The sequence below is a fragment of the Ambystoma mexicanum genome, chromosome 5p, assembly GCF_040938575.1.
Source record: "Ambystoma mexicanum isolate Mex_15411 chromosome 5p, UKY_AmexF1_1, whole genome shotgun sequence".
NCBI classification, from domain to species: domain Eukaryota; kingdom Metazoa; phylum Chordata; class Amphibia; order Caudata; family Ambystomatidae; genus Ambystoma; species Ambystoma mexicanum.
Window position 1 is genome coordinate 523154421 of NC_090930.1, and position 26240 is coordinate 523180660.

Genomic DNA, 26240 nt, shown 5'->3' on the forward strand with positions numbered 1-26240 from the left:
GTGGCAATCTGGCTGCACTGTGTTTCCTTTTTTATCACTGCAAAAGCGCAGTCATTGCTCGTTGTAATGCTGCTCTGTATGGCATCAGCACAGGAATTGCATGAATGCCCTCAGGGATCACCATACACAAAGACATGACGTGCTCGACAGAATAAATATCCAGTATCATGAAACAATCTTGAATAGGCAGAAAAGATCAAACTGGGAAGGAGTTCAGGAGTAACCGCACACAAGGGAAGACTTGTGACGCGCCTCCATTTTCTAAATGGCCAAATATATACTTTACTGGAACCATGTGACATGAAGCGGTTGGATGCAAACACGAAAGCTTATTGGAACAGGAAATAATAAGCAATCAGCATCCTGTCAACCATATTAAAATTAATCTAGGTGTGTTTGTTGGGATAACACTGCCAACTTCCCCCCAATGCAAGCATCATTTAACCAGCCTGATCATTGCCAGTGCTACCTAGTGGCCTTCGGAAAACCAGCAGATCACAATGCCAGTGCTGTCCTACTGGCCTCGCATCTCATTTCTTCACAGAGGGCACAGAAATTAAGGTCCTGTTTCCACCATACAGACCACATTCTCCTGTTCCTTCCCCAGGTCTGCCCATATTCTCTTTTCTCCCATGCTAAATTACTTGTTTTTCGCAGGCAATGCTCTGCCTGGCCTTGGCAAATGTTACACTGTGCTTCTGTACCATCAGCATACTATACACTGTTGCCGCGGTTCTCCCACCGGCTATCTGAGTGCAGGCCTTCCCCAGCGGCATCCCAAACGGAAATGATGCATATAGTTGAGAAACTCACTGTGACCGTTTGGAAGGGAGCAACATTCTTTCTTTACTTCTAAAATAATCTGTTTTGGAGCATGACTTTTTGAATGTATGTTACACAAGTTGCAGGTTTTGATACTTTTTATTTCACTAAATAGAAATACTATGCAGAGATTAAACAAAGCACTAGTTTTCGAAGTCCTAAGCCTTCTTTGTCCGATGGTGAAGTGTGAAATGATTTACAAAGAGAAGATCAAGGCACAGTTCGTTCTAAATAATGAAAGGAAATGAAGAAGTACGCCTGGAAGAAGTCAGTGGGACTTCCACAATTAATGCTTTATTCGATGTATGCATATTTTTTTTTTTAGTTATTCCAATAAAAGGTAGTAAAACCTGTACCTTGTTTGATTTTAAAACTGTACTAACTCCGCCTTGGGTGTTTTTCTTGGCACTTCCAAATGGATACTCAAATGCACCAGAGACTTTGGCAAATCTGCCCAATGATTAGAAAGATAGCCCAGCTAGACAGCGATATTATTTTCTGACTGCCTGCAAAAAACAAAATCTGATATCAAAATGATCATGAATCCACTGAGGACAGCACATCACACAGTACACCCTGAGCAGGTGTGCAGGAAAACATCAGAGAAAATAAAGAATAATCTCATACACCATCTCCACTGTAAGAGAATGAGTCTCAAGAAGGAGATTGACAACCTCACAGAAGGGCTGAGAAAGTAAATAAATAGTCAAGAACCACAACTCCAAAAGAACTATCAAAAGACACAGAATTCTTTAACAATTTGGAAGAACAAGACATTCCATGACCTACATGGAATGACACAAGGTACTGTTCGTGGATGGGGAAAGGTTATGGTGCCCCGTGATACACTGATCCTCACACCGAAGAGGAACAACACTGAGGACCCGACGGGAGATCACCCCACCAATCAACCATCAGTCATCAACTTCTCTGGGCATACACTTACACATGCTGAACAGTCTGTACTCTCCAAGGGACTGCCCTTCTGCCCCAGGCAGGAGTTAGACAAAACTCAACGCTGCATGGAAATTGAACACTACATATGATGCTTGTATCTCAAAGAATAATTTTGTGGCCATAACAATGAACCAATTGCCACCCCAGATTATGATGGCATGAACAAAAGTTCTAACTGGACACCACCATGTGGCTGCAGCTTAAAACTTGAAACCTACATTGACTGTCTCAGAAACATGTAAGCTCCAACTTACTCAAAAAACAACAGGTGTTTAAACAGAACCTCACCTCCTCCAGGAGAAAAGGGCAATACGAACACTACAAAGAAACAATGAAATCATAATAAAACCAGCTGACAAAGGTGGTGTGCTTTTAGTCATGGATCCACAAAAATACAATGCAGGCATACATACAACTTCTTGAGACAAACTACTGACAGGAATTTAATTATGACCCCCCCCCCCACCATCGAATACAAAAAAATCTGGAACAAATCATCAAATCCATGCCAAGCAGCAGCAAGGAACACCTCCAATGTCTGATTGGGATATTTTACCTGCTGCTAAAAATCCTGGGGCCAGGAAATCCAGGCCACCCAATCATCTCTGCAGTAAATACATAAACCAAAGCCATTTCTGGATATATTGAATCCATCTTAAGACCTCTGGGGATGGAAACAGAAAGTTTTACATATGACATAACACACTTCCTCAGAAAGATTCAAAAGACAGATTATGTAACACCAGATACACTTCTGGCCACGTTGGAAGTCACTGCACTATACTCCAACATTCCATATGAATATGGACTTGCTGCATGGCAGAAATACCTGCAAAAAAAAGAAAATGAAGATAGACACCCCCAACACAGTGATCACAGCTCTCATGAGATTCTTCCTCATGCACAACAATGTCTGCTTCGATGGAAGACACTTCGACCCGAAAATGGCATCTCAATATGTTAATCCTTTCCTTGTGGACATCGAACAAGAATTCTTACAACAACAATTCCTAAAACTAGTTCTTGATTTAGAAAAAAGGTGAAGACATTCTTAAACAATTCCATGACTCACTAAATGGTTTACATCAATGTGCCAAGTTCACCATCGAATACTCCAAGAAGAGTATACATTACCTGGATACAACCATCTCTTTTGGAAGGAACCGCCATCTAGAAACAACTTTATAGAGGAAACCCACTGACAGTACAAAATACCTGGACATGGCAAGTTTCCAGCTAAGCCACACAAAACAATCCATTATCTACACAGAGGTCTTCAAAACTTTTTGATCTGGGCCCCCTCAGAGAAAAATATGAGGTAGCCAGGCCCCCCAAAAATGTAAATGGACAGTAAGTCTAAATGGCTATGAACTATTGTGCACCACCATCACACCCTGCTCCCAGCATAGTCCCAGGGCTCTCCACCTGCTCCCATCACAGTCTCTGTTCTCCCTCATCCCACTCCTGCCCAGTCCCTGGGCTCTCTCCACCCCACCACATGCCATGGGCTCCCACCACTCTGCTCCCACCTCTGTCCCATGGTTCACACCCATCCTGCTCCAACCACAGTCCCTGGGCCCCCCACGGACACACCCAGCAAGCACTCTATCATTAACATGAGCACCCACTACCATATACCCACTCATAACACAAGCATACACGCATCCACATACATATTTAAATAAATAAATTAACATAAACATACCTTCTGCCCGGGTCCGGAAGTTTCCTACCCAGAGCTCCAGCTCCTGCATCATGAATAGGAATCGGGAAGCAAGAACCTCCTGGTTCCTGCACATGCATGCAGGGGCCTGCATGTGGGTGCCAAATTGCCCTGCTCCAGCCTGCTCTGTCTGCATGTTCGAGGAGGTGCAGTAGCTCCCTCTCACACATACAGACATGTAGTACCCCACCCAGCATTTCCAATGAGCTATGCAAGGCTGGTGAAGCAAAACAACCCCAGCTTGAACTAACACAATTTAAGAGGATTTTTAAGGATATTCAACCAATATTCAGCAGTGATGATGAGCTAGGAGACATTTTCAAAAATGCTCCTACAATTACATACAAACAACCGAGAAACCTAGCACAGTCTCTTACTAGGAGCACATTTCCACTAGATCAAGAACAACGAAAACCTGGAACGTACACCTGCAATATCTGGAAATTTAAAACATGGCAACACATCGGCACCAGATCTGCCAGAGCAACCATGCAGAACCAAATAATACAGATACAAAGGAAATACAGCTGCAGATAATCCAAAGGTGTGCATCTAATCCAATACAAAACATGCATGCAAGAGGGTATGTAGTTGAGTGCTGCAAGGAGCTGTGTAAAAGGATGAACCTACACAGATACACCATCTCAAACCGCAAAACTAACACCAGTGTGTCAGCACTATCACTCATGCTTTTAAAAGGTGGCCTCTCGAATACCAGACACAGAAGGACGTGGGAGCTCAGGAACCTCAAGATGCTTAATCTAAAAAATAGCATTCTGAACATAGATATAGGTTTTATGACAGACTATGGCGACCTTTGAGCTCAAGTCCAGCAATGCCATCACATCAATAAAGTCAGAAGACAACCCTTTAGTACCATTTCTCACCGTCAGCTGTTGGCCCCTACTGCTCAGGAAACCTGATAGGTGAGGGGCACAGGACCCAGACAGTGGAATCTTGGCCATCTAAGATTAAATGATTGACACCTATTACTGACATACTGGGGACATACTGAGATAACAGCAGACAATGCAACGTTAAAAAATGGTTATCGTGTTTCACATTTGCCCCACTGTATGCAAGCGATTAAACCATTGTGAAGCTTGAGGCATACTGAAGTAACTCTGGAGACTGCACCAATCATTCATCTTGTCATTTGTTATAGCGCCTTTTACCATAATTACGGTCCCAAGACGCTTTTGCTTGAACTCCCTCGGAGGAACCAAAGTCCAAACGTTTGGGAGAATTTGGAAGGTGCTATTATACATGTGTGCATTTCAGCCCATTACAGTAATGCGAGGGTGGCCAAGCCCTGCTAGTCACCCAGTTCAACCTTGAGAGCATACTTTGTAGTGTCCCATGGTAGACCAGCCAGGAAACCCTAGCAGCTGCATTTAAATCACTACAATGTGCTGCCACTACATGGAGACTGAAGAATACTCTTTAGAGTGTGTGTGAAAAAAATGCAATACTGAACCCGTTTCTTAATTATGTTTTTTTTTATTCTCTCATTTCAGTATGGCTTTTAAAATAACCAAAGTATATTTAGGGAAATACTGGGCCCCACTTTTACAGTGCTTCTGCCTAACTTAACAGATGCGTGTGTAAAGGAATTGATGTTCCTTTTTTTGTCTTGCCTGCTTCCAGGAGTTGTATGGCCTTTTAGATAAGACAGCAGTTTCCAGACCCACATTCCAGGCATTCTGTTCCTTCAGCCATTGAAGTTTAAAATGCCTTTTCCCCTTCATTTTGCTGTATGAACCACTTCATAGTTTACCCCAATGTAACAAATTGCCCCGAGAGCGGGGCCTGCCCTATGTACCAATATTGTGATATTTCCATCTCGAAATTATTCACCATGCAATACCTTGAAGGCTGGGTCAGGATTGAAAAAATTAAAATGTATTGTTTGACTGTAACTGGTTTTGTCAGTAGGCCATTCTATTGGCATCCAGACCTACAGACCTTCAGGAAATAATAACATTGAGAAATGAGCGAAAAAAGAGCTCACTCCAGACAATCAGACGATACAAAGGGATTGATGGAATGACACTTGGTCCAAAGATGGAACCAGATACAAGTTGATTGAGATCAATATGAGGGATGTGCCCACAACAGGGTCCCAATTATGTGAACACCTTTATGAAAATGTATTTCTTCTCACGCCCCTAGTTCAGAGGTTTACATTTTATGATACATTTGTAGAGCCATTTTATACACATTTTGCATTTTATGCATTAATAAAGGTGACCAGTAAATGTCATGGTGCAGTGCAAGTGGAACCTAGAGTGGCAATTGGTTATTCTTCAGAAAATATCTATGCACTATGGCTAGTGTTGATGTGAGTTACACTGCATGCATACAGAAGATTGTTTAACATAATTTCTTGTCTTTTTCTCTCAACGATAGGATTGTACTGTGTATGAAACAGAAAATAAAATCCTTCATGTGGTAAGTCATCCTCTTTTTTGCTCACTTTAATCAGTGCATAAAAGGTATAGTTTGGGGTACTTGGCTATACTCCTACCATCAACAGCATGAATGAAGATTGATGTACTGTGCTATCTGCCAATTAAAGCAAAACCCAATACTTCACATTCTTGCAGACCATTGGGAAGATATGGCCATGATTGTACATAAGGACAAGGTGGCAGAACAAAGTAGGAAATGCAAAAACACAGAGGTCAGGCAAAAGGTCCTCCTGAGAAGGTGTTCACAAACATGTTTGAGGAAGGGAGTCTCCCCTAGAGAGTGTGATATCTGCACTGCAAAGGAACATTTTGTAGCCAGAAATGTTAAAATGTTCAAAGAGTTCAGAAAAGTAATATGGGATGAAATATTAGGCCACATTCGGAGTAAAATATATCATCAAATCTGTCTGAGTGATGATATAGAGCGCGGTAGATGAGCAACCAATTGAATCAGAATTGTCGGATACACACTCGGAGGGTATTCAAGACATCCACTAGGAATAGTTACAGATACCACATCTTTTGTTATAGCACCATCTGAAATGAAAATTATTAGGATTCTCAAAACATTTCAATAAGGGTGCATGTGGCATTCGAAATAGAATAAGTGGATCCACATTGTTTTATTTGATGAAGATGTTTGTGTCTCGCAAATACCTGAAAAGTACCTACATAAAAATCTTCAAATATGAAACTTTTCTCTTTTTTAAATATATATATATAGTTAATGTGACATTGTTAATTATTTGTCAATCTGTCCGTGATAGCGTATTGTCTGAAATGCGAACATTAATTTTCTTTGTGCCAGAAAACATGTTTTCTTCTATTTAAATACATTTGGCAACACAACACTGCATGCTCTAAACTCTCTTATCCATTCATTTCACAGTTGTACATTAATTTGTTTTATGACTTATTGATGCACGCATCATTTTAATTCAATAGCTATATTAATCATTTAAACATGCATTGCCAGTAATGGCTTCAAAAGTAAATAATTATTGTATGATGTCAGTGTCCTCATGTGTCATACGTTCATATACAAACTTACAGTGCCGATTTTGCGCCTCAGTCATTTTATAACCTCTACACTCTTGATGTGGTTACTCAAGGTTTCACTGTCATTTATTTGTATCTATCTTTTTCAATGTTGCTGTCCAAGGTAATTCTTTGTAACTAAAGCAAGTTCAAAACGAGGAATCATTGTGGTGGAGGATGTTTTCAAAATGCTTGAAACAGACATTTAAACACAACTTGTTTCCATGCAAGTCTATTCTTGGGAGTGCCAACTCAAGTCGTAATGCCACCATGAGTACATTGTTGGTTTCCCTAACATTGCATACCAGAAATCTGCTACAATTCTATGCATGATTTTATATGCTTAGTTATTCATTATTCCTTAACTCCATAATTATATATCTGCAGCAATACGTTGATCGAATCATTGTTTTATATAAATGCTCTATTACAATTTTATTTAAATCTCACGGCAAGGATAAGTTGTGTTTCTTAAATTAAATACACATTGTTTATCCTGTTGTTTTTGCCCTTAAAATTAATTTCCCATTTAGATCGGAGAGGGTTGGGGGGGATAAAATAATACCAAAACAATTACATTCCTAACATTCTTCAATTTGATGTCTTTAAGCATCCAGACCCATCCCGGTTTTATTTTCTGCTGCCACAGAGAAGCATTGCTGTTTAAGGTTTTACATAAGGCATCATCCAAATAGTTGTCTCTGAAGGCCAGTTGACTTCAGAAGAAGAAAGGCAGCAACTACTTTCGCCAATGTAGCATTCACACAATTTGGGCCTTAAAAGGAAACAGTAGGTCAGCTAAAAATGTGTTTAAGTGTAAAGGGGCTCATATGCATCACTGAAGAGGCAACGCAGTGTCATTACTGACTGTTACTGAACCGTCTGCAGGGTTTCTTCCATACAACCATGTGTTTTGGGGAAATGCTTTTAAAAATAGTCATATTATTTTTGAGACATTGGGCCTCATTACACGGTAGGCGGTAAGGGTTTACCGGTAACGGTATTTTACCGGTACGGTAAACCCTTACCGCCTTGGTGAATTTAACGCCTGCTTTTTGCAGGCGTTAAAAACCAACCCGCAAAGGGACCAGGGTGCTAATTACGGTACCGCAATTTGCGGCACCGTAATTAGCGCCTTCCCCATTCCCATAGAGCCCTATGGGGCAAAAATGGGAATGGGGAAGGGCAATGGGGGAAAGGGGAATTACCGCCCCGCCAACCTTGGAATAGGGTGGTAATTCCCCTTTCCACCAAGGCGGTGCCGGTATTTTACCGGCATGGACCAAGGTGCTAATAGCACCTTGGTCCACCGCCATCCGTGTAATGAGGCCCATTCTCTGCCTTTTTGTCACAGCAGAGATCTCCTTACTGACACGCAAAACGCCCCAACTAAATAAATGGGTTACTGTATATTTTATCCCCAGACAAAATAGCACAGGGGTATGGCAACATATGACCTTGTTCAAACCATCATTCTAGTTGATCAAATAAGTATTTTGGAAATATGTGCCCAGATTAAAACACTAATCCTAAAGGTGGGCACATTTCTTTGCAAATATTCAATCGTTTTCCTCCCGTAAGAATTGAGCCCATGTTTTAGGGAAAAACCCAAAGAGAAGAAGCAAAATCAACAAAGTGCAAGTTGCCCCTCCCAAACATTATATGGGTGTTGGGGGGAAAAGTCTGAAAGGGACATGTGTACTAAAAGGCCATGGTAAGTGTGGAGGCCGCCCATGATGGGTAAGAGAGAGGATGAACATGGGTTGAAAAAGCTCTGGGTTCTTTAAAACCGGATCAAAAACCCCTTTTCCAATACTTTCCCATTTAGGGCCTCATTACGGGTCTGGCGGTAACCCTGCCGGTGCTAACGGTGGGTTGTCGCCAGACCTGTAATATTTTACCCGCACCTGACTTCCCAGTACCACTGGCTCATTACGAGTCCGGTGGGCCGGGAAGTGAGGCGCTGGCAAATTTTAAGTCCCCATTCCCATAGAGTCCGATGGGACTCTGTGGGAGTGGGGGACATGGAAGCACCGGCACGGCTAGCAACAGTGCTGGTGCTTTCATGACCAGTCTGCCTATTGTGCCAGCAGCCCCCGGCAGGGTCAGACCTGTTGGGCACAGCAGCCATGGCAGGCAGACTCAGAGTTTGCCCATCCGGGAACAACGGTGCCGGTGAGCTTACTGGCAGCCTTGTTTCCGGACGGGCAAACTTAGAATGAGACCCATTGGACCTCATTATGAGTTTGGCAGTAGCCGTGCCCTTAAAAAGGGCACGGCTACAGCCAAACTCGCTACCGGCACCGGCACCTGCGAATGGGCCATTAATGGCCCATTTGCGGGTGCTGGTATGGCCGAGCTCCCGATCCCCATTTTGCCCCATAGGGCAGAATGGGGGTGGGGAGTATGGTTGCACCGGCACCGTTTATAACGGTGCCGGTGCAATCACGAGTTCTGCTCACGGGTGCCGCTCTGCACGCCTGGTCTGACCAGGCGTACAGAGCGGCACCCGCAAGCAGAACTTGTAATGTGGCGGTATGGTAACAATGGTACCGGTAGCACTACCAGCGCCATTGTTGCCTTAGCGCCACATTTGTAATGAGGCCCATAGTCTATGTAGTATATTATTGAAGATAGAGTAAATTATATCTTCACACCTATGAAATCAAATTACTTTCATGATATTAATGTTTGTCAGTCTCCTTAGAACATGATTGCTTTTCTGCCAAGTTAATTTCTGTAACTTATTTTACAGATATTAAGACTGCATTGGATTTTTAAGATTTGGATATGTTTCAAAAGTCTTCTGAATAGAAAAGCGCTTAAATCAACTTTTGCCAGTTTTGTTGAACTATTTGGATGGCATTGTTTGGTTTGTTCACTAAACTCAAAAATAACATATTGTTCCATTGATTGTCCCACTCCTGCAAGCTGAGTCATTCCTTTTGAATGGCAAATCCATTTTATATTGCTTTAGTGACAGATCAGTTGTTGTTTTTCCTCCACTTTCTGGCATTTTCCCCACATAGTTCATGACAAGTGTTTTATATCTATTTTTATATATGTATATATATAATGACCATAGAAAAAATTGGGAAGGATGACTAGTTGTTTCTACATAAACACCCTCCTTTCACTCACACAAATACTTCGCATACACTCCCTACACTTTCTTTCCTAGTCAAATTCGTTTTCCTCTCACGCACAGTCACAATGCAGTACCACTTACACTCACTGACCAATACCTCACCTGCTCCAGAAAACGCCTCCACACTCTGCTTCTCCTTCCTTCCTGCTGCTGACCCCTTGGTCTGCCACCTACCACTGACCTCCCCCAAAGAACCCATACCGTTCTGTTTCCTGTTTTCCATTTTGTAGTGTCCGTCCTACTCCCAGTAGTCCACTTACCCTCCCCAATCTGGCCCTTCCTTCCCTTCCCAAATGATGTTACAGACAGTAAAGTCACAAAAAAGCAGACTAAGCACTGCACCCTTTGCCAGGGCTGTTTGTTGTGATCACACAATTATGTCCGATGGGTCATCGTAGAGGGTCTGTGAATGGTGCGTCCCCATGTGTATAAGGCTCTTTTTGGCATTTCTATCCCCTTTTCATGTCACTTGTGGTCTAGAGTTTGGTCCATAGTGCCGACTATAGCTCCCACCGATGTTATGAAATGGACTGCTGTTTGCACCATGTTCATGTGAGTTCTGCAGCTCCTGTGCGTGTCTCTCTTCCACGGGATGGTGCTCTCTCCTAAAGGCTTTGTTCATGTAAGGTGCAGGAGAACTGCTGTCTCTCATCCGTTGCTTTCTGCTACTCAGGTCTGGCACCTTGGCTCTGGACTAAATATAAAGAGTCTGGTGTGCATTGGTCTTAGAGGCATGACGTGAGACAAGCCTGTACCGCCCAAAAAACATGGAGGAGAGGACAAGGAAGGACAGGAACTGGTGCCCTCTCAAGTGTCAACGTCATCCTCGTGGGAAGGCCTGGCTCTGGATTTCTCCCTGGTAGGCCTCCCACCCCCAGATGAGGAGAGTGCCTATCCCCACTTGACAAGACAATGACACTGTCTTTGTCACATTTCATTCTTCACCACACTGTTGTGTATGGTCTCATTCAGCGCTGTGTCAAAGGAGGTACCCTGACTACATGTAATCTGTCACAGACAGCAGGCTGCCATCATTGGGGTACACTTTCAGCATGCTTGATTCCTTAGGAGTATCTGAAGACCATGCCTTCAACATTTATCTTATTTTGTTGTAACCTCTTTTGTAAATGTGGTCTTGTCGGCTGACTGAATAGTAAGATCTAGTAGCGATACGCGACTATTCAAAACAAACTATGCAAACAATCTCCTATGAGGTGTTTTGTTTATAAAATGTACTTGTAAGCGTTCATTATGAATATCCTGAAAGTCTGGCTGGGTTGTGCTACCTACAAACTGGATGTTTAGGCATTTAGATTAGGTTCTAATTGAAAGTGATGTGGTCCCAATCTGCTGTCTTTCATAAAGAAAACAAAGTGACCTCTTACGTATATAACAGTCGTCAAACATATTCCATGTTGACCTCCATCAATCTGACAAATTCACAATGATGGATTTCCACCAGATGCCCTCTCATTAGCAAACCCCGGATTGATGCCACTGTAGTAATTTTTTAAAGAAACAAAGGAGGGGGGCTAAAAAGTACACAAGAGAAAATTGTGGGAAGGGGTTAGGGAATGATGTGGGTGTAGAGCCTGAGGAAAACATCCACAAACAAAAAGTAAAAAGTCAAAACATTGAAAAGGGTTTGTCAAAAGATGGCCACTTTCACAGTTCAGAAAGAATGAACGCTTTCATTATTGCATAAAACCATTCATGTTGCTCTCTACAAATCCCCAGGAGATTGTGGGTTTGATCAACGAGAACCACCTGACTATGGAACGTCACTTGTACTCGTTTTATATTTTCTACACAGGATAGGGATGGGATAAACCTACAGGAACTAGGGGTTTACACAAAACAGACCAAGATCACCTCCCCTGGGTTTGGTCTAATGGAATAAATAATAACGTATCAATTAGGCCAGCCTTTCGAGGGAGGTATTTTATGTTTTATTTTAATACAAGTAGATTGGAATAAGAAGATTTTGACAAAACTAAGTTTTCACTGAGTAAAGCTCAAATAAAAAAAAAATAATAAAAAAAAAATAAAGTATCAATTATGTTTGCTTGCATGGTAATAGCCTCTCTAGGTTCTCAAAACCACAATACAGTTTCAACAATGCCAATTCCAACTGTGTCTTGGCTCATAGCTCCGATAACACCCAGATGCTTCTTTGCTCAGTTTCAGGAAAAGAGCAACCAGCTGCTTTTTTCGTCAGTCCTCTACAGTGGGTTATAGCATCTTTCTCACTGTTTCCTAAATCAATGCTCCCGAGTTCACTATGAACCTTAGGGTGCCCTTTGATCTCTCACTTAAGGATGTTTTTAGGACACTACACCTCCTCTCTAAATCTTTCACTTTGTATCTCGGTATATGGTATATGGTGCTTTCCCAGCTATTAGAGTTGCCTTACCCCTTTTCACTCTTCTTTTTAAAGTGCCTTTCTTATCTGGATGGTATTCCCTTGCTTTCTTACTCTCTCTCCTAAGGGTAATAAACACCCTTCTCACTTAGGAGGACTTTGATGCCCTTCAAACAAATGGCATGATCTGGATCTAGGATTAGCATGTCAAGAGAGTGCAGTACCTGGGGTAACTCCTCACGTACCTCCACAGCTGTCAGGTGACCTGTACACGGGTCCCCAGGGTTATCCTTTCTTGGTCTCTTCTGATGCATTCTTCAGTACCCTTGGAAGGCTGTCACTCCTGCACCTGCAATCATGACTCTTCCAACCTGTCTCAGATGCCCATTTCCTTGTTGTCCACTCCTGGCCTTTACCGTCTCTCCTGCTCCCACTACTGCAACCCCATTTTGGTGTCGGCCCTGCATTTTATAAGCCATGCTCCTTCCCAATGTCCTCTTTCTCGTACTGATAGGCTGCTTATGGTAACTTTCCGTAACAGGTCTCTGTATTGGGTATGCAGGAAAATGGTTTCTCCTCCAGCTGTCCTGAGGCGCCACAAGCAAGTGAAATAGTCCATGGTCATATTGTCTCAAGGCAAAAGAACTGGCTTTTCACTGGCTCCATGCTTGTCACTCAGCGGTTTCACTCCATTTTCCAAATGGCATGATCTGGATCTAGGATTAGCATGTCAAGAGAGTGCAGTACCTGGGGTAACTCCTCACGTACCTCCACAGCTGTCAGGTGACCTGTACACGGGTCCCCAGGGTTATCCTTTCTTGGTCTCTTCTGATGCATTCTTCAGTACCCTTGGAAGGCTGTCACTCCTGCACCTGCAATCATGACTCTTCCAACCTGTCTCAGATGCCCATTTCCTTGTTGTCCACTCCTGGCCTTTACCGTCTCTCCTGCTCCCACTACTGCAACCCCATTTTGGTGTCGGCCCTGCATTTTATAAGCCATGCTCCTTCCCAATGTCCTCTTTCTCGTACTGATAGGCTGCTTATGGTAACTTTCCGTAACAGGTCTCTGTATTGGGTATGCAGGAAAATGGTTTCTCCTCCAGCTGTCCTGAGGCGCCACAAGCAAGTGAAATAGTCCATGGTCATATTGTCTCAAGGCAAAAGAACTGGCTTTTCACTGGCTCCATGCTTGTCACTCAGCGGTTTCACTCCATTTTCCAAATGGCTGGCTGGATTATGTGGCACCTCCTGGGTTCCCACAATGTTTCCTAATGCTGCTTACCCCAGTCTCCAGTTTATGGATAAGCTTCTGGGTACGGGTGTACAGTGCTTTGATTCACAGGAAGGAGCCTGCGCTGTGTTGCCTTTGTTCACCAAAGCACCCTCCACTGGTTCGGTTCAAGCTTATGTGGGACATAAAGTTTGCTGGTCTGTGAGGAGTCTGTGGCACTTGTTTCTGATTACAACTTTATTTTAGTGGCTCTCCCCTCTCACATGGGGCTGGAATCCTCTGGGGGGGGGGGGTTCTTAAATATGGGTTTTCAGGACCTCTGGTTCCATTAATCATAGCTGTATGCCTGATGCTGCGGGATCATTACCAATTCCACAGTCTGATGGTCTGATGGTCTGACATTAGGCCTCAATGCTCCTGCAGCCTCCATACAAGCATTAAAATGGTATCTGTATAGTAAAGACCCAACAGGCTCCTCAGGGTAGGGCATATCATCACTTAATTCAAGGGATGGACCCAGCGTTGAAGGTTGTCTTTGAAGCTTCCAATCTTGTGGCTCTTGCATTGCAACCCTGATAGATTGTAGACACCCCTCACGATCTGCTGATGAAGGTGGTGTTCTGATGTTGTCACAATTGTCTCATTTGTACTTTCCCTACTCTTACTTCATCCTTTTTAGAATGTGGTCTTTCTGACGTATTGTATCAGTTTTCCTCTCCAGGTCTCTACATCGGTTTCCACCATTATCCCTAAATTCTACCCCTCAACGCCCATTTCCCTGAAATAGTGTAGGTTCTGGAGAAGTCTGATTGATACCTGCAGTCTCTTCCTGACCTAAGCCTTCCCACTACAGGATCTACAGTCTCTATACTTTAACGTAGGAAACCACAGTTGAAATCTTGGTACTGAGGTCAGTCCTGAAATGAAATTCATCAATAATATGCCTACTGAAAATTGCTTAAAAGCTCTGTGAAACGTAGTACTTGGGCTCACATGCGTACATGTGTTTCGTGGCTGCTCCTTAAAAATGTTCTTTGCCCATGTATCTCATTGGAAGATCTGATTCTTATAGTGAAAGACCTTTCTCTTTTAGTTCATGTGTATATCTATTATGGATTTCTTTGTGTTTCACTCATTGTACCTCGTTGTGCTACCTCTTGTTTGCCACGAGCATAGAAGAGCCTGGAGGCGTGTTCTTACTTCCCTCACACACAAATTCCTAATCAATAGATTAGTTGACCATATGTTCGTCACTCTTTTTTTGTGTAAAAGCAAATTCCAACTTGCATTGTTTCTGACAGCTTTGTGAGTTTCTCAAACAGCAGATTGAGCTAAATAATTAGTGTGCTCACAATTTACTCTTCATTCAGGGATCTCATACAAGTTTGGAATTAAACCCAGGCCATCTGTGAAGGAAAAGAGCCCATTGAGAGCTGAGCCAGCTGCCCACATAGTAAAGTATACAATGTTTGTTTAGTGGACCTTGACATGATTGTGCCATCTATATTTATTTTCTATTGCATAGGTGGTTGATGCATTCACCTGCGGACACATTAGGTTAATTTACTCCAAAACTGGATGTCAGACATCAGTTTTGAATGATATGTGATACAGGGGTCACCAATTTCGGATGTTATAATTATAATTATTCATTTATAACGGGCTTAATACCAGAGATTGGTTTCTAAATGTGGGATGGGGAATCTAACCTGTGCTGAGCTGCGTTATCTTGCTACCAAGAGAAATGCGTTGCCCCTGAGCTATCCCCCCCTCACTTAGAGATCAGTCTTTAGCCAATGTACCAATGTACCCTGATTGTGCATCCCCTGGTTCAGTGTAATCTCCATCAAGGAGCAATTCAGAAATATAGGTTTAGGTAATGTGTAGTGGTTCCTTCAGTCCTAGTCTTCGCATGCCTCTCTTTACACAAACATCGAGTCTCCAAGGTTATTAGAAAAGTCCAAAAGTCTTTGACGAGAGGTCTAAATTGTGAGATACTTCCTTTAGTTTAGCTAGGATACAGCATCGTTCCTTATGATAGCTGAGCATCCCCCATCACAGAAGAGTCAATACTCTCTTTGGGATTTCTGAAGTTGCCCTTCCTTACCTCTAGTCAAAAGGATTTGAATGCATCAAAGGTGATTTAAAGACAGTTTTCCATTATCCTTGGTATCTAAGGTGAAATAAATACGCTTTTCAGTAGGAATGATCTATGTCATTCCTTGGTGTAAAAGTTATAAATAAACCTTTGATAGAGCCATACCGTGCCCTGCAATAGCAACGTTGACTGATAAATATATGGTTTGTGTCACTGGGTGCTCTGTTGTCCAACTATTAAGTTTGCAGGTATGAATTGTTGCTGAAACATATGCCCTACAAGGCCATCATGAGGGCATAGAACTCTCCTGTGTGGGTCTTCAGATGTGTCTGTTTGGGCTTTGCCCATGGTTCTATATTTTACCCTGGCTATAAATGGAACCCTCACATTAGGATATGTGTGTATTCAAGGAGACTGTGTTATACCCTTTTGCTTACGGATGGCTCCACTGGGTTTGTTCTCACTACGGGCATCCTTCGAAATGCTCGCTGTTGGTTTTCCTTTAACAGGGACCTGGGCTAGGAAGATGCATGTGTCTCCAGTCATGCATGGTTTGGTGTGCTTCTGTCTCCTCTAGCAGCAATAAGCTTTCCCTATCCTCTCCTTGTGTAGTGTTCGGTTAGCCAGATCCCCCATTATGATTTATCAGTCTTGTGGTCTATAAGGATCTAGGATGCAGCCCCTCCAGCTGGTTGCCTGAAGATCTCATACTTTTTTTACTTTTGCAGCAATTGAGTTTGAAATAACTGCTATGGGTTATCCTAGCAATCAACAGTGTGCCTCTCCCATTTCTATTATTATTATTATCATGGTATTTATTGAGCATGGACATAACTTCCGGGAGAAACAGATCACATTACAGGTCACATATGGACGTACACAGGGAGGGAAGTAGATCACAAGGGAGAGTGGCGCTAACAATGGGGACGAGGTACAGCAGGCAATTTGATGGCAACTCGGGCAAAGCTACTTCTTTGAGAAGCCCAGCATCTCCTGAAGTCTACGATCCATCAGAAGCCAGGACATGTGCAAACTTGAACTCCACTATTGACAGGAAAGAAAGAACCAGAAAACTGGCCTCTCGGTGAGTGTCTGGTGGTCTACTGTGTCAAACGTAGCTGAGAGTTTGAGGAGAACCAGGACGGGAGGATGGGCACTGTCGAGGATTTTAATGGTATTAGCAATCAGCTTGATGGTAGCCATTTCCGTGCTGCATCTGGGTCGGAAGCTGGACTTGTTGGACCGAAGGAAGTTGTTGGTGTTGGTGTTGATGTGTTGGAGGAGTTTAATGGCAACCGCTTTCTCAAGGATCTTACATAGGAAGTGAAGATGGGCGATGCAACTGTAATTGCTGAGGTTGTCGGAGTCCAGTGTTGGTTTCTTGAGTTAAGTGGGAAGATTTGTCTGGTCTTAAGAGTCAACAGGAAGGTGCCTTGCGTGAGGGAGCTGATGATAATTGAAGGTAAGGGAGGAGTACTTCAGTCAGAAGGGTCTACAGTACAGAGGCTGGTAGGATGTCATCCGCATATAATGTGGCCTTAAGGGATGCTCGGGTTGCAGTCAGGTCTTCCATGGAGAGTCACATGAAATTTGTCGGGGTTCAGCTGGTTTTGCCAGATGGGATGTGTGGTGTGCTGTCAGTTTTGTGTTTATGTGTATGTGCTGGCATGATCATGCTGATGCTGTTAATTAAAAAAGTGTTGATTTCATCAACTTTTTGACAGAGTGCCGAATGAATGAGTCGGGGGTGGGGGTTAATGCAATGCTTGATGGCTTTGAAGAGGTTTATTGTTTCATTGTGTTGTGGTAGTAGTTGGCCTGGGAAGCAGTCATCAGACATCTACTTGTTGTGCAGAGTTCCTTGAGCAGGGGGAGGGCAGATGTGCTGCAGGATCGTCACCAACTTTTTTTTTGTTTTCTGATGGGTCTTTTGATGAAGTTTTTCTCTTGAGTTTACTAGGATGCAGAAGGTTTAGGCTTCAGGGTTCGGTATTTCATTGGGGCATGGTGGATGATGTTGGTAGCAAGGGGGATTTTGAATTCTTGAAGAAATTAGTCACAGTCCAAGTTTGTCTGAGGTAGACTGGCCCATTTATGTTCTTGAATGATCTGAAGGCTTGTTTGCTGGGTTACCAATGGGTGTGCCTGAGTGGGGTGCTATGACAAAGGGGATTCCCAGATGTTTATGACCAGTTGAGCAGGATTGGAGAGCTGTGACAGAGAGTGGGCAGGGCCGTGAAGATGAGGATGAGGATTTTACTTTTCCTGTGCATTGGGGCTTTTGTGTGCTGTGTGAGGTTCAGTGTTTTGAGAAGTCAATGGAGATATTTCTTCATGGGCTTGGTTGCTGGGTTGTTAGGGATGTTGAAGTCACAGAGAAAGATGTTGCTGGCATGCGTGAAAGACATGGTGGTGATCACATCCTTGAAGTCTCAGATGAAGGTGGTGTTGGGCCTGGGTGGTGTGTAGATGAGATGGAAGCTGACTGTGTCTGTTGGGGAGAGTGAGAAGTGGCAAGAGAGGATTTAGAAAGGGCCAAAGGTGCTGAAGTACAATTGGGTGGTATGTCCTTGATGCCTCGTGAATTATGGTAACTCCTTCACCCTTTTGTTTGGGTGGTTTATTTGTAGAATTCTGTAGCTTATGGGAATGAGGGTGTTTAGGATGCGAGTGAATGTCATCAAGGTCTCGGTAATGAAGATTGACCCCAAATTGTCTGTGTTGATGTGGTTGACAATGTTTGCTGCCTGGTTGATTGCTCAGGGGAATTTGGTGAGCATCAACTTTTTGTGTAGTGGTGGATGATGGAGTGCTGATGTCTATGGTGACAAGTTGAACTTGCTAAAATGTGGTGTCCATGATGTTTCTGCTGGGCAGTGTTCTTGGCAATGATTTTACAAACATTTTAATGAATAAACACAACCCCTTGCAGTAACTTCAATAGCAACACGTTTAGAGGAGTTTGCGCTGGCAGGATGCAATATTTACTATGACATCAATAGGGTGGTGCCATGAAAGCAATGGCTCTCCTCTACCCATTGAAAGTGCTTTGGTGCCACCCAGTATGCCCTTAAATGGGGATAAAGAAAAACCTGAGAGAATTTAACAAAATACAGATACCGAGCGTATGTTACGAGACGACCCAGGACTGTAGAAGTGTGTGGCTCTCACACCTGCACTTCTGCAGGCTGCACATTTCTCCATCGGCATAAAGGACAGCTCAGCAACTCTTCAAAACAATGGAGCTCACCCGATGATTGTCACTCTGAAAGACAACTAAGTGCCAATCCAACTGCGTCAGCTGCTAATTGCACTTGCTCTGGGAAATTGCTTTTCTGCTCCTCAAAGCTGCCTATTAGCTTTAGAAACCATTGTTTAGAGGCTCTTGTTTTGGGAGTTTATCTTGAAAGCTGCATGCATATCATTTTTCGAAAAGAATACAAGTTCTGCCGGAACTGAATTGGCTATGCTTCACTTACACATGACATGGCACACATTAATTATTCGGCTCAGTGATGTGATAAGACACAGGACCTGCTGAGCTGTAAATGTTATCGCAGAACATATTTGATCTACTAACACATATTTGATTTACTAACATACATTTGTTTATGCATTGTGCAGTACCTGGGACTTTCCTGCTTTAGAAAAAAAGTGAGGCTCGTATTTGGATGTAGGGCATGTAAGAAGTAGTGTGCCAGTTCAGGACGCATGTGTTAAACCTTCAATCTGATGGCAGCATGGATGTCTGTAAATCATGTCAGGATACAAACGACACAGAAAATCCAGAGGTCCAAAAAGTTTTTAAAATGTGAAAGATCAAATATTGCTCCGTTTTGCACAACCAAAGCAAAAAAGGCGTTTTTCAAATGACATCATAGGTCACCTATGTGTGTGCAGCACTCATCAGCCCGGTTACATAGCTTTATCTGAGGGTAGGCCTGTTGGGACATTTCTTGTGCAAAGGACTTGGTAACTGAGGGCCTGATTCTGACCTCGTGCTAAAAGTGGTGTGGAAAACTGACATTCTATCAGCCAGTTTCCAAATTCCAGCACCACGGTTCTGAGATGGGTGGAAGTCAGGGGCTGGCTGGGAAGTTGTGCAAGGAGGCAAGTGTCCCCCAGGCTTGTTAGATTGTTACTCCCTGGGCAAAAGCTGCAGTATGTAACAAAATGTGAAAAAGATCAAATACTTCCAAGCAGTCACTGACTGTAGCAGGGCTGCGGTTGCACTACACTGTCTGGTATGGTGCAGTGGATGGTGGAGAGTGGACTCTGTGTGGCACATTTAATGCATGTTTACTCCTTCATAAGGTGAGTGCCACTGCTTTCTGCCCCAGCCCCGGCTTTCTGCGCTGCTTTCTGCCTCGGCCCTTGGCCTGCTCTCATCACCTCTCTGGTAGTGGGCATGTCCAATTGCCCCTCAAATGCCTGTCCAGCCAAGCCCTTTCCCCAGCCCCATCCAAAATTACACCAGTGCTGTGCCTAACAACCCCCCTCAACAACAGCATCCCTCTTTCCCAGCCCACCTCCCCAGCGCCATCAAAATAACATTGCTGATGTCCCTTAAGTCGCTGCTATCTTCCTGTACTCCACTACCGCTCCTTCCCTTCCTCGGCCCCCTCCTCTTCGCTATCCAAAAATGTACTGATGCTGTCCTTACGCCTTTCCCCTCACCATCATCTATTTTGTGCACTAGCCACCATTTCCGCCTGCCAATTTCCTGGCTCATCCCATGTTTGGCCCTAGCGCCAGGTCAGACCACCTGCCTTCGCCCTCCCCCTGGATTCCTGGCTCTCCCAGCTCTTCATGCCAAAGATGTAAGGGTCTGTATGTCATATGTGTCATTAGAGTTCGCCCTTGGTTTCATTCTGAAAGAATGTGTCTCCTGTGCTCTGGTGAATTTCTTGATCACTGGTGAGTTCATTACAAAAAGGGTTTAATAGCTCCCTGAATAGCACCCTTGAATGCTACTATATGGAGCTTATAAAAATGGAGGTTGGATTGTTGGTGGTACTCACTTTTGGGCACAGTTAAAAACACACATTCCGGTATTAGATATTAGTAGAGGACAAACTAGGGGGGTCACTCAGAGTTGGGTGGATTTGCTTCATTAAATATTGCTGAGGTAGGTTATCACTTCAGCCGGTGCTATTCCAGAAAATCTGCCTTATTCACAGTTTACCACTGGCAGGCAAGGTATTTCGAGAAATAACACGTGTTATTTTCCAAAAACGACCTCTGCCAGCGGCCATGAAAAATGGTGTTTTAGAAAAAATAATTCATGCGTTTCCACCTTCAACATAAAGATGGAAATGGAGTATGTACAGTAGTGGCTCATACCACTTCTATACTTTTTTGTGTACAAAAGGGTGAATTCTGAAAATTGTATGCATTATATGGATAAGGAAGCGAGTGGGGGCATCAGATGTACCCACCTTTACATCCACTATTCATGGCCCTTTGAACAAAAAAAATATTTACTGTATTGAAGGGAACCATCCTGCACCTCCCTTTTTTGCAGTAAAAAAAGTTTAAATAAAAATGTGGGGCAAGTTGTTTTTTTATCTCCACCACTTAGCTGGTGGCAAAAATAGACAGATTTCAGCAGAAAGTCAGCCTAAAATACTGCAACCAGTATTCCCTTGGAATACTGGCAGTGGTATTTTAGCAAACCCTGAATTGGGTTGATAGTATTATAGGCAGTGTTTGCCAAATACAGACAGTTTTACCAATACATCCAGCTATGAACTAGCCCCTAAGGTTTTCACTTTGTTTGTCTTGTCTAGAATACTAGGTAACCAACAAAAGCATAGATACAAATACACATATTCACATGTAAAGCTGCATAGTCACATGAATACAGATATATCCTTCCACATATGCATTACCCAGTCAATAAATACACTGAAAACCATCACAACAACTTCCTTGAAAACACAAATGCATTTAATAGGTCACTCTTACTCCCTGCCCATCACCAGATCCTAGGTGTAGTCCCCTCACAGTTCCTACTGCTTCCATGAACCGAAATATGCAGCTGACTTTCCAGGAAAGTGCCTCTTGGAAGCACAACACAATTCAAGTCTGCTTGGCGTCTTTTGCTCTGCACTGTCCACGTACAGACCTCATACCCACAATTTCCAACAAGATGGTGACCACAGCTTTTTGTCATGTCTAGCAAAGGCTATCTAGTAAAAATCAAGGTTGTCTACATGTGAGCCAGGACAATGGAAGGGAGCATGTGATAAGGAATGGGTGACAGCCAGTTTGGGCAACGGAAGGGGGCGCATGCAGGGTAAGGGAGGGGAGGATTTAACAGTTAAGGAATGGAGCAAAAGGGGATATGAAAGTCTGACAGCTCCTTTTAAAGAAGGGGTTGAAGGGCCATCAAGGATGTAGTGCAAAAGAAAAACACAGGTGGGTGATGGGTTAGAAAAATGGGGTAAATGAGATAGAGGTGCAAATGTTGACAGGAAGCCCAATAGATTGACTGTGGCTGAGATGTGCGCCTGTCCTACATGCCACTGCACCCAATTGTGGGATCTGGCCCATTGCCTTTTTTTCTAATTAAGTGATGAATACTTGCTTTATGAAAATATGTTTCTACTAGTCTTCTCTTATATTTTGTCAGGTTGCTTTATCATGTAACTTGGTGTTTTGAAGCTAGATTTACTAAACAGTGTACTAGTTTATCCCGTGAATATGAACTTTGTAGAAAGTGTTTCATTGGTTATAATATTGGAGATGTAAGAGTAAGAGAAGAAGGTGAAGTCTTCTCTGCTCTCTGCTGTCTAAGTTTTAAACTGTGGAACCAGGAAGCTGGAATTGAAATCCCACCAATTGACACATTAGCAAATCAGTGTTTTAATCATTGAGCCTGATTTTCCTCAACTGTCTGTAGGGAAAGTCGCACTCATATTGGTTTTTAATCTATGGCGTTACTACATAAATACATATTAACCATTTATATAATACGCACTGATGGGGAGACAGGATTCCAAGTGAGGCTCTTATGTTGTGGGGCTAGCGTATATCAGGGGGTGCCAGGTATGGGTTTGTGTTGTGTGGTGGGATGCAAGAAGGGAAATATGGGTATTTTGCTGTGCCAGAGCGTGTTTGGCTTTTAGAGCAAAGCCAGCCCCCTTGAGTCAGCTCTACCTATTCGCTGGCAAGCTGTCCAACAGTTTTACATTGGTGTAAATCTAAAGATGTGATGGAATGAGATGGGAGGAGATGTAACTTGAAGTCAAATTGTTAACCGGTAAACAAGGAAACCTATGCGAAAATCCTGGCTTTACCATTATACCAAATTATATAATGCTGGTGAAATCGTTTACTACTTTTGGTATGTGTTCTTAGAAACCACAAATATAACTGAAAGAGATGTTGCATGAGGTGTCCGGTCAAAGTTTCCACTCAAAAGGGTCGAATGACAAAAGGGTTGAGTCAATTCAACCGAAAACAAAAGGATCGATTTTCTTTAAAATTTATATATATTTATTTTGCTTTAGTATAGGTAAAAAAAGGTGTTTTTACACCAAAAATGTGGGTTTGTGGGCCCCCCAAAAAAAACAAAATGGACTCGACCCTTTTGTCATTCGACCCTTTTGAGTCGAAACTTTGACATATAACCATTGCATGAAAGAATAGTAATGCCAATAGTGTCTACTATATAACTGAGAATGTGCAGGTGGACATGGGGTTAATATTAAGTTTGTTTTTTCCGGAAGTTGGGCTGCTGCATTGTGGGCTTGGGAGACCACCAGGCCACACAAGTAGGCAGGCACAAATAGGACAACCTTTCTGAGTAGTATAAACTTGAAATGAGGGCACTACATCTGGCATTAATCTGAAATTTCACTGACAATGATGAGGAAATCTTAATCCCTTTTTGACAATATGAACTGGGGCAGGAAAAGAGCCCAAAGAGGAAGACGAGAAGTCAGCCCATCAGGGAGAACCTTTCAGCGAGTCAGCCCCTGCGACCATGACCTCTGCTATGTCAGCATTCAGCTTAAGCGAATTTGCTTGCATCCAAATACCAACGTCGGACAAACAATTTCTTAGACGGGATGCAGCATGCTCCCGATCCTGGTGAAAAATAAATTGCGTGTTGTCAGTTTAAGAGTAAAACCTACAGCCATGCGCATTATTTAATTTAGCCAGGGGGAGCAGATAAATGTTGAACAACAGGAGGGATATAGCCGGTCCTTGCGGCACCTCACAGGCAAGGGTGTATGTAGCAGAAAATGAAGGAGGCAAGGAAAGAGATTGCGTCCTATCAGACAAAAAGTACTGGAACCAGTCAAGAACCGGGCCACCAATTCCGACCTCCACCGAGCATTGACACAATAGTGTGGTCAATTGCATCAAACATGAATAAGAGAGAGGTCATGGAAGGCAAAGACCAGAACTGATTCAGCGCCCCGCAAAGGGTGGAAATCTGATTGAAATGGGTCCAGCACAGTATACAACTCCAGAAAATCTCTCAGATGACGTGTCGCCACGGCTTTAAGAATCCTCATTAAAAACAACAACAATGAGGTGGGTCAAAATTAGCCGGGATGTCCGGATCCAGAGAGGCCTTTTTGAGCAAGGGAGCGACCAGAGCGTGTTTATTTTTTTTTAATTTTTTTTTTAGCCTTGATAACAGAATCTTTACTGTATTAGCTATGGTGAAATCAAACAGGTAAATTATTTGCAGAAGCTCAATAAACCTGCGGAACATTCATTTACCATAAACCGAAGTTAAAATAAAAAAACTGTGTACCACCACCCCACCCCAAAAAAGCTATGAATAATGGTTACAACAGATCAACATGGTGAACAGAAACATGTATGGTGTTCAGTAGTCTCAGAAACGAGCGTGTTTAAAAAAGCAGAATACAGCATGTGATCACCATTCCCCCTTTACCTGACCAATTTCACTGTATTTAAGATAGAGATTTATTTAAGATGAACAATTCTAGTAGCAGTGTTATTCTAGGAAATACTTTTGCCGGTTTTCTTTCAGTGTTGCACTTAAATGATGCTACTTTTAACACAAATTTTACTTTTTGTGGATTCTTTTCAGCCCAAATATTGGGAGGGTAAAAAGACAACCAAGCAAAACAAAGCATCACTTGACTTCCCACACCTCAGCCTAAAACCAATGGAAAATATGGTCATAAGAAACTTGCAACCTATACACACTACTTGATTGATCAACTTTACAAAATGGTTTCTCTTTAGACATGGTACCACATCAGAGGCGGCCCGCAGTGCACGCAGTTCCAAAGGGCGTCATTCGCACCATCCCACCCCCATCAACATTTTTGGGAACATTAGTGGAAGATGGCATTTTAACACATAGAGAGCATAAAAACTGAAAACAGTGTGACCATTATAAATGCAGGACTCTCACCGATCCAGGCCATGTGGGGCAGAATACATGCAAAATACATGCAAACTCATAATTTGCATATGGGTTGACACCAACAGAAGTGACTTCACAGGAAAGGGCACTGTAAAGAGCATCACCAGTAGGTGATACCTAGAGGCACAATTGGAAGTGACACTGCAAGAAGTTGCTCTAAATGAGCCGAATGACCCTGTCAACAAGAGGGAGCCCTCCCCAACCCCATGTGTGCCTGGATGCAGTCAGATCCACTCCAACCCCTCCTTACATTCAGAGATGCCGGCCTCCAGGTCACAACAGAAGACAGTGGGTGGTTGCTGCAGCACAGCACAGCAGAATGCTGGCAACATCGAGACAATGGAAGCATCCCTTTTATGGGGTACCACAGAGGACACAAGATCGGCTGTAAGACACAGCAAACACGGAAGCAAAGGGTACTGCATGCCTCCTAACACCAGCATTAATAAGAATAGAAGTGGGAAAGGAAGTAAGAACAGAAGGTGGAGGTTGAAAGGTGTAGTGAGAAATTGGAAGGGATAGTGACGTGGTGGGAGGAGAAAAGCTTACACGGTCAGATTAGTGTTGGGTCAGGAGTGAGAGGTGGTGAAAGGAGTGTAGGTGACGCTGGGTGAAAGAAAGCACCATTCCCTATTTTTCCAGCAACTAACCAATGATGGGAGAGGGAGAGTTAGAAGTTCCCTAGGGAACCAGATAGCCAAAGACTCAGGGAGAACACCATTAGATGTGGTGAGAAGAGAGACAGCTAGGGGTTAACAATCCATAGTCACTAAAAGCCGGTTAGGGATGTTTGGGGCTGGAAGGTGGGTCCCAAGCATGGGGAAGTCGAGACAGAGAAGGGACAGCCCTAGAGTCAACTATTGCCCAGTCCCTTGGATCAAGAAACAGGTATGTAATTTTCAATAAACCCCGTTGGAGGTTATTCATTGACTCAGCCTGGTTATTTGTGGCGGGCCACCCCATCTCATAA

At 43.2% G+C, this 26240-nt stretch overlaps 1 protein-coding gene across 1 annotated transcript in view; it reads left to right on the top strand.

Annotated features, from left to right (window-relative positions):
- LOC138481058 (connector enhancer of kinase suppressor of ras 2-like) overlaps nucleotides 1-26240 on the top strand; it is a 2957912-nt gene that overhangs the window by 1351018 nt on the left and 1580654 nt on the right. Inside the window, exon 5 of the mRNA XM_069612924.1 lies at nucleotides 5912-5953. Coding sequence (XP_069469025.1) covers nucleotides 5912-5953 — 42 coding nt within the window. The remainder of the gene's footprint in view (nucleotides 1-5911; nucleotides 5954-26240) is intronic.